At 35.5% G+C, this 9,847-nt stretch overlaps 1 protein-coding gene across 5 annotated transcripts in view; it reads right to left on the bottom strand.

Moving 5' to 3' along the window:
- CCDC73 (coiled-coil domain containing 73) overlaps nt 1–9,847 on the bottom strand; it is a 58,308-nt gene that overhangs the window by 26,557 nt on the left and 21,904 nt on the right. For 4 of the 5 annotated variants that reach the window (XM_017726355.1, XM_008644102.2, XM_017726356.1 and 1 more), the window contains 3 exons: nt 8,236–8,310; nt 6,403–6,441; nt 950–1,085 (listed from right to left, as the gene is read on the bottom strand). In XM_017726355.1, the coding sequence (XP_017581844.1) occupies nt 950–1,085; nt 6,403–6,441; nt 8,236–8,310 (250 nt within the window). Of the gene's footprint in view, nt 1–949; nt 1,086–6,402; nt 6,442–8,235; nt 8,324–9,847 lie in introns of all 5 variants that reach the window. The other variant, XM_017726358.1, reaches the window with a different exon arrangement.

Genomic DNA, 9,847 nt, shown 5'->3' with positions numbered 1-9,847 from the left:
CTGCTGAAAGGGAACATTTTCTTAAACATTATACAGGTGAAAATATCACTGGGAAATTGCTTGAAAATCCACAATGAAAAGCTTAAGATATTTACTGGTTCCTGAACTTTTTCAGACAGCTCTATTCAATCTCTTGGTTTTGGTCCTCTGAGCTTCCCCTTCATCCTTTTCTATTTTCTGATTCCTCTTCATTCACCTGTAATCTTTTTTCTTTATTTTCCTCAATAGTCTTCAGGCGCCACGCTTGAATACAAGAACGCAGACACCCAGAAAGTCCTCTCCTTTTCTGCTAGAGATGGCCCATGATGGGGAATGATGGACAACAGCCTTACATTACAATAAGCAATTTTGCAGTTTTGAATGAGAATATGTGCTTAAAAAATTAAAATACTGAGGAATTTAACAGCTATCTTCTGATACAACTTAGGAAAACCCCCCAGAAAAACAATCAGGCCAAAGTTGGTAACCCTCTTTCCTATCGTTCAGCAAAAGTCATGTGCTCACTCTCTAGCTTTGAAGTACAATCAGCAAGACATTGGTTAGCCAGTAATATTCTGGATTTAAATTTTTAAAAATTGAATACAACAAGTAACTTATGTAACTTATAACCACAAATATACATAGACTATGCTACCAGTTTATTCAAACTAGATTTGAAAAAATACTTTTGGTTTCAGGCAGAAACAAAAACTTTAGTAAGATTTAGTAATTGAAAAGTTTTTTTGGTGTTTTGGGTTTTGATTTTTTTATCAGTTCCTCGATATAATTTCCTGTGTGGTCACACACATGACTGTAGCAGTGGATCAGCAAAGAGCAGTGAGGAACCTACCAAGGTTTTGGATGCTTGGCATGGGACAGCTGCTATTTTTCTGAGTTTCAACTGTTGCCAACTCAGTGTTGTCACAGCACAGCAAAACCAAATGCTGGAGGACTTTTACAACATACATACCACTGTGCTCTAGTTTTCCATGAACACCTTTTACAATTCCAAACTGAGATGCAATAGTAGCATAACACCTCTCAACTTCATTCAGTTTCTTATGATGCTCCTCTTTTGCAGTTAAGTGCATCTGCAATTTTTGATCCTGTTAGGAACATAAATGAAGCACCCATTTAATGACAGTAAGTAGCTCTCCAAGTGCTTTTGAATATAGCAGCATAAATGCCAAATCATTCCCAGAACCTTTCAGCTGTCTATTTCATTTTTAATGATCTTTCCCATTTCCAGACAGCAGGAAGATAGAGACAGCATGACAATCAAAGGGTCTGAGCACCTGACATTTGAGGAGAGGCTGAGGGACCTGTGACAGTTCAGCCTGGAGAGGAGGTGACTCAAGGGGATCTGGTAAATTTGTGTATACATGGGGAGATCTGTGTGTGAAAGGAATAAAGAAATCACAGCAAGACTCCTTTTAGTGGTGCTCACTGACACAAAGGGAAAGACAGGAAATTTCATTTAAACTTGGGGGGAAATAAGTTTATTATAAGGGTGGTCAAACACTGAACAAGTTGCACAGGCAGGCTACAGAATCTGTTCACAGAGATACTAAAAACCAGCTGACATGGCACTGTGCCACTGACTCCACTGGCCCTGCCTGACAGCCTTGTCCATTCCACTCCTGGGATTGCAAAAAACGACACAGCCAAGGGCAATCAGTTGGTGTATTTCACACTCCTAAATAAAGGAATTTCAATACATGTGCTAAAATCAGAAATGCATCAGCTACTTCTAGAGTAGTGGTGACTTTGATTTAGATTAGTGAGACTAATGCAGATTAATACCCCATGCTTCCCAGAAAAATATAAATAACCTTCCAATGCGTAATTCTTAATTCTTCAGTATCAATTAGCAGTTATAGTAGCTTGAAATACGAGGAAATCACTTTGTGTATCTGTAGAGGAAGTTTCTAACTACTTTTGTAAACATCTAACTCTTTCAATAAAATTTTACTTCTATTCACATGTTGGCCTAAGTAATATCACAAAGAAACCCACATGGTAATTAAGTAGAACACATTTAATTAATTTTACCAATTTTTCTCGTTTTGTGGAAACTGTTCAGTGACACATGCTACTGATTTTTTAAAGCTATTTGTTATCCTTGTAACACTAAGATTTTTGTGTTCTTCTTTATACTGTATTTTTTATTAACACTTTCATAGGTACTATTTGGTGATTTTTAAAACTAAATTTCTCTGAAAAGAATGGATTAAATTAATTCCTCAGAAAGGATAACCATTCATTTAGATATCTAATCTCTTTCTACTCCACAGTAGAGCAACACAGCAATTAAAATGAACTGGGCCAAATTCATTCCTGTGTGTAAATTCAAGTTACACAAGGATGCATCTGGCCCAGTCTGTTTGGCTTAGGCAAGGCTCCATTTCCACACAGTAACAAATGCAATACATGTCCAGGCATCAGAGGATAATAAAAGCTGATAGTAATCAAAAGAAATGACCACCATAAGACTAGCAAAACAGGAAATACAATACAAATTTCTCATGTTTTATAAGGTATGAAATTAAACACACTACAGCAAATGGAAAGTCATAATGGAAGCACTGGTAAAGAAACACCACCACTTAGAGAAATCACTGCAAGGAATGTAGGTTGAAAATGTTCTTATACTTTCTCCTTTTCCTAATCATAAATTAACTGTTGAAGCAGTTAATAGTTTAACTAATTAAGCTAATTAGCAGTCCTATCTTAACTAATGCTAGGAGGGGAATTTTGTAACAAAAACATTAAAAGGAAAGATTTTCTTTGTTTTTCCTGGTAGTTCCCAGGTATATTTATTCTAAGAGATAGATGAACAGGGAGACAGCCCTAATTTGAGATCTGAACAGCTTGTGGCAAGATCTGAGGGGTTTTGCAGTTTTTAATATGAACTTTTTCTTAGTGTTATCCCAATTCCTTTCTTTAGTCAACAAGACAGTGTTAGTCCCTCCTTCTCTTTCAGAAAGTTGAAATATGCTTTGCTACGTTACAGGGTTCTTTCCAGGGAGAAAAGGAACTGGCCTGCTCTACCTACAGAAGTTTTATTAAGAGCTCGACACTTGCCTAATATGATTTTTGATGGCAAGCTGCTCTCCAGGCTTAATGCACAGAAAAATAAAAGCCTGAGCATGTGATTCGTCTCCTCACAGTGAAAAGGTTGTAAAACATCCTTCCATAGAAGATAATCAAGAAACACCAGGAGACACTGCAGGATAGGGAGTGTCTGACCCTGGAGTTGGAGTAAGACCCACAGAATCTTGGTTCTTCTTCCTTACGTCCGATACTGCAAGAACAGGAATTATTGCTCTGCCCTCCACCAGTAATAAAGATAAGCTGGGATGGGGAGTGGAATTGATTGTGGCCATATGGCTTGTTGAGGCACAATGATTTCTTGGTGGAACTAGACCCGAGAAATAGCTCAGGGTCAAGTAGGTGACTGGAGGAACACAAAGAGGGAATTGCTCATATCTCAAAGATACTCTGGAAATTGAGTCACTAGTCAGAGGTACTCAGTGAAGCAGAAGGTGGTAATTGGGAGGTGAAAGTGTCAGAGAAACAAAGGAGGTGTAATGGCATGGGGACCTAAGGCAAAATCACGTGAAAATTATGCAAAGGGATACCAACAGTAAATCTTCGAAATAGGAATTTTTTCACAACAGTTTCTCCAGTTCTCACCATTTTTATACTTTAAAATAATTTGGTTTAATTTATATTGTATCACTGCCTCCTTGTTGTGTTTTTAAACAACATAGTATGATTACAGGCAAGCTCCTAAAAGATGCAGAAAGGAAATAAAAACAACACTCCTATCTAAGATTATTAAGAACAAACCAACTTTTAAAGTTTCTGGTTTTTAACATTTTGCAGTAATTACTTTTTCATTCATTTGGCAACTACACCCGTATTAGAAAACTAAATGGTGGGAGGGAAGTTCTCAGAAAATGCCTATACTGCTGTTAAAGTATCTCTGACACATTTTGGCCTGTGCCAAGTAGGACTCATGTAAGCAGTTCCTGGGCACAGTTCAGGTGACTGACTGCTGGGAGCAATGTAAGTTACTTGGATCCAAATTCCCTCTTTTCTGAAGAGTGGTAGGGTTTAATCAACCTAGAACATTTGACTGCAGCTTCACTAAATGGTTTCACATACATTTAGATTCCCAATAAAAACAGTAAGGGAAGACAAGAACAGATGCTACACACAGAGAGTTCTGGCATTCTCCAGTGTATCATCTGTCAGGACACAAACACCTGACCATTTTCCTCCAGTTATTTCCTTATTTCAGCTGCAGGAAAACAAATACAATGCAGAGCCCACACTCAAGTGTATTCTACCAAGTGAACTGGCTTTGTAGTAATCCCCCTGCAGCCTTCTGACTGCAGGAGTGCTGCTGTCCATATGCAGCGAGGTGCAAAACGACTGCACCGCACGCAATAATCAGCACTTTTATTGTGGGGAAAAAAGACAATAATAAAGACAAAAAACAATAGAAGACAAATAAATCCTTTATTTCTTTGCCTACTGTCTTTCAATATGAAACAAAACCTTCCACTATTTCAAAATTATAGCATATATGCTAAGAATTATATCAGCACTACAATTTTTGCATAAACTTAACTGGACAGCATGCTAAAACATGGTGTTTACGTCAAGTATTAATATTACGTATACTATTCTAAAAGAACAGAATTAAAGGAACAAAACCAGAATGAAATCCTAATCAGCAGGGCACACTCAATCCCCAGCACATACAGAAGTTCCTTCACTGACTGGCAGGGTTTCTAAGGTGCCAGATATAAGCTGAACAGCACATCTGCTTACTCTCAAAACACATACCAGAGAACCATCTAATCTTTCTGTAACAAAATTGAAATAGAAATGGGTCTCAGAAAAACGACTGGTTCAGAATTTCATCCATTTTACTTTTAAACACTTTGCCATTGGTGATGACCAAGAGTCTACATGGGCTACTACTACTTTGATCCTTAGAATGTACTGCTTATTTCAGTGCAACCATTCAGGGAGTAAAGTTGGTAGAATTTGACCTGGTCTAAAACGGTATTACCCCACTACTGCAAAAGGTTATAGGAAAGAATTCACTTCTGTTTACCTTGTGGGGTTTTTTTTTATCATTTCATATCAGAGCGTTTTCCATAAATAAGTCCCAACTGTAAATGTTCTGTTTAGTGCTACATGCAAAAGAGGATTTCTAGCACCTTGCCTCCACTCAATATCATTTTTAATTACCATACTCTGTATCAAAGCAAATGTTTTCAAAATATTCAAATGATCAATTAAATGAAAAGTTTATAAACGTAAGAAATATATCTGTTTAAGCAGCTTAGATGCATTTCCTTACAGAAAAGGTGTTGTCCTTTAAATATTCTCATTCATGTGGAAGACTGAGCTTGAAAGTTATGAAAGAAAGATAATATGCAAAATTACCTAAATGTAAGTCCAATAACTTAGTATATTTTCAACACATTTTTAGATCAGCTGCATTTTAGGAATAAATACAAGTTAAAAGTGAAGTAAGACAAAACACATTTTATGTTGCCTTTGATCTTTAACTTGTAGCCTTATCTCCCAGGTCAGAGGGCACATTATTCAATTTCACCATATTTTGTGTAAAACCACTGTAGCGTTGAAGATGACTTTCAGTACAAATGTCATGGTACTTAAAGCTAAACTGGACTCTAGTTTTTTGAGCTTCTTAATTAAAATCACAGTTTGTAATGGTCTGACAATATTATCTTTATTCTTTCCAGTTGAGCAGCAGCAGAATTTTCACAGCATTTATTCAATCAAGCCTAGCAATGTTTCTGTGGCTCACTCTTTCACTTCCTAAAACAGACAACAGGGTTCAGAGCCACTATGCTGTCACTCTGGGTAAATTTATTCCCTGTGTCAAAGGGAGTAAGCTGAATGGGATGAAATCTAAACTGTTCAGGGAAACTGATGTTAAGAACTAATTCTGAGGAGCAAAAAAGAGTGAGAGGAAAACCATCCTTTTTTTTGAAAACAAAACTAAGAACTGCTAGGAATTCTGTATTACTTTTTGAGATTATTATGCTAGATCCTGTTAGAATAAATAATTACATTATTCAAATGACAGTCTATAAAAAAGTCTTTAATCTATAAAGAGAACAAACGTACCAATTCTACTTTAATTCAGTGAGAAAAAAAATACCACACCGTCATCAGTAGCTATCACACTATAAAAACCTAAAAAACCTACTGTAAGATTTTCAGGTTTGAAGCGGATACCTCTTTCTGCTATTTGTAATAATTATCATATATCATTTAAGTATTAAAGTTGGTTAGTATTGCATTATACCCTAAGAAAACTCTTTTCATTAAAGCTCTTCCTTGGTTTTTCATTTGCTTCTATTATTTTCTTACCATTTCATTCAATTTCTTTTGTAAAGTGTATTTCGAAATCTGTAAAACAACAGAGAGTTATTAATTAAATGGTACTTACATTTTTTCTGACAACAACCTGCATAATTAAGTATTGTTATACCTAGGATTTAGTTGCATTTGTTATTAATCCATCCAATACAGTAATACTGGTTTTGAATTAATGATGGCACAATTTCATTTATGACTAGATTCACATTACTTCATAATGTCACTTCAATATTTAAATTATGTAAAACCACTGTACACTGATTTTTTACCAGAGGAGTTTTGAAAAAATGCATAAATCCTTGTGTTTTCTGGCAGGTATCATAAAAATAATGTGCAAATGGACCACAGCCTGTAAACTAGACTCTCAGAAATAAACAGAGAAGAAGACAAAGCTAGAAATGAAAGTATTCCCTCAACTCCTGCAGGAAGAGAAGGGTGTTCCCTGTTGGAAAAAACCCAGTAACATCTCATTAGATATTCTAAGTGGTAGCATATAAAGATATAATGTACCTATCTCACATGCTTTAATAATATAAGGCTGACATTAGGAGATATTAACACTATTTTAATACCCCATTGACAGAGTATTTTGATTTGCATAATGCTTAAGTATAAGAGGGAAAAAAAGAGTAATGTCGAAGAACCCAGAGTGTGCAAATCTTATACAGAAAATATTATTCCTAGGAAAAACGTAGAGAACAATAATTTTAAGGTAGGGTTATGACCCTACAGAGAAGAACAGAGAACTGAATAAAAAATTCTTCACTCTTATATCAGGCTCACTTCCAAACAATTTCCCTCGGACCACGTGTCCACTGTGACCTCCTGCTTCCTCAAGCCACAGCAGAATTTCCTAGATCTGAACTATGCTGGGATATAAATGCTTGATCTGTGAACATTAAACATTTAAGATTTTTTTTTTATTTGTGGTTTACCTTACAAAAGAAGGACCACTGGAATCTTTCATTACTCTTGCCGTCCACATATTATGTTCAGCAGACCATGGAGGGATGGATATCCTACATCATCTGTGCTATGCCAAGGTTTGAGCAAGGCAAACATCCTTACAGTTATTGCACAGAGGGCCAGACATGGAAATTAATTTCTTTTGCCCCAAAAATACATTCAGTGTTAACTAAGTGATTAAACAAACAGTCTGATACCAAGTAAATGCATTCCATTATAAGAGAATGTTAGTAAGAACCAAGAGAAGCTGCAAAATCATGGTAATAATCCATTGTAACCCTTTTGTTTTCAATAGAATTTTTATCCCACACAGTTTTGGATAGAAAAATAATTAGTTCCTGGTAACATCTGAAATCTGGCAATGCTAGTAATCCATTTTCAATATATCAGCATTGGTCTTAAGCCACGGATGATGTGTAAATACAGAAACCTCCCAGTGAGACAAAGGAAAGCGCCCAAAACCACAGGGAACACTGCGAGTTGCAGGCACAGTGTGAATATTTATTTCTATTTAGGAGTCCAAAAGCAGGGATCCCAGACAGGTGAGAAGTAAGACAAGAATGGGAAGAAAAAGGAAGGCTGTGGAAATGAAAAGAAAGCACATTTCACACACTGTTTGGACTTTTGAGTCTTCTGGAGGAAAAGAACATTAGCCGGAAGGTTAACTTAAAGTAGTCTTGACACTGAAGACTGGAACAGAAACTCAGTGTTAGAAAGTGAGGTGTACACATCCCGGAAAGATTAAATAAGAAGACTTTAAACATCTTCTTAAAAACAACTATTTTCTTAATAGTAAAACACCTAAAACTGAAACACTTGCATTCCAAGAAAAGTTATTTTACAAAAACAATAGTTTACCTGTAATGCTCTTAAAGTTTCTTTCAATCCATCGATTTCTTTTTCTTTTGTTTCGACAGCAAGCTGGTATTTTCCCTTTCAACAAAAGCTGTACTTCAGGATTTGGGCAGAATAAATGCATTTACAACAAGAATTTATCAAAAAGAATGTTACAAAAACAAAGTGTTACTCTGCTGTGACAGAAAAATTCACTGGGGAAAAATTCAGTTAAATAATTTTAAAATGTAGATACATCTTGCTATAAAAAGAAAAGTGAAAACAAAATAATATCTTTTCACCACTTATGACTCTATTCATCAAGTCTTAAAATTGTCTGTTCTGGGAGAGACAAGCCTGAAAAAGGCAGAACTAAAACATTATTTATACCTTAACAAAGGTACTAGGTTTTAAAACCAAAGGTATCAGGTAAATCCATTTTCTTATCTGCAGTAGCAGGACCTTCGTAGAAACACTTGCTCAGCTTTTCCGCTCCACAAAGACTGAACTGTAATCTGTTATCACTAGAATCACTAAATACATGCAAGCACATTTTATATTTATATAAATATAAATACGTGTATGGGTATGCATATATACACACACATACAGAACTTGCACATGAGAAACTCAAAGGACTTCAGTAGAATTAAATCTGGTAAGAATCTCTGGCTGCAGTCAATCCAATGCAGACCAGAATCTAAATATCAGAGAATATGCCAGTGAACACAAATACATCCATTCAAACACCCCTGCACGTTCCAGTCATTCCAACATAGTGCTGGCTGTGCAATCTTCCAAAACTACCTCATGACTAATAGTACATATATTCTAAAATGGAGCAGAAACTGGTCTTTTAACTCTAGCTTAATTTATTCATTCAGTTACTTTGGTATAAAGTACTTAAAGTACTATTCAATTCAATGGAAATATTTAGAAGGAAAAATTAATCAGCATACAATTTAATTCTGAAGCTTTCATTCAAAATACAAATCAGAGACTACTAAGTGGGTATGTATACAAATCAGTATACAAATCAGAAACTACTAAGTTGTATTCCATACAAATGGAATGTCTTAACAAGAAAAAACTCCAAATACAATGAGAAAATTACTCAACCAGAAAATATAAAACAAATATAAATAAATATAAATGCAGCAAACATAAGATTTACTTTGATATCCTTTCAAGCCATTTAACCAGTTTGAAAATTTCTATGCCAGTTCTTATGCCACATGCAGTATATTCATTTGCTCTAAACCACCAGGAAATTTAAATGAAACAATAGAGGCCACATGAGAACATTCACTGACATCACTTTTTGAAACAGGTTCATTGTACACCAAATGTAAATCCTTCAGAGGAGGAAGTGGGCATTCATCCTGGCATAAAACTTACGTAGCTAACAAAATCCACATAAATTCAGGCTAAAATTTATCTTTTTACTGTTTAGGTCAAGTACCTTAGGAATCCAGCTCAGCTAAATCAATAAAATCCCTATTAAAATCTGATTTCACTAAGGCAGTTAGAAACGTTATTTCTCACTACAGCTTGGAAAGGTCAATTATCCCATTTATCCCAAGCCCCTAGAATGAAGTAAATTTTGTAAAGCTGCAATATGGAACTATCAAAGAAC

This window comes from Corvus brachyrhynchos, unplaced genomic scaffold, assembly GCF_000691975.1.
Source record: "Corvus brachyrhynchos isolate BGI_N302 unplaced genomic scaffold, ASM69197v1 scaffold281, whole genome shotgun sequence".
NCBI lineage: Eukaryota > Metazoa > Chordata > Aves > Passeriformes > Corvidae > Corvus > Corvus brachyrhynchos.
This window is presented reverse-complemented; position numbering and strand designations above follow the sequence as displayed.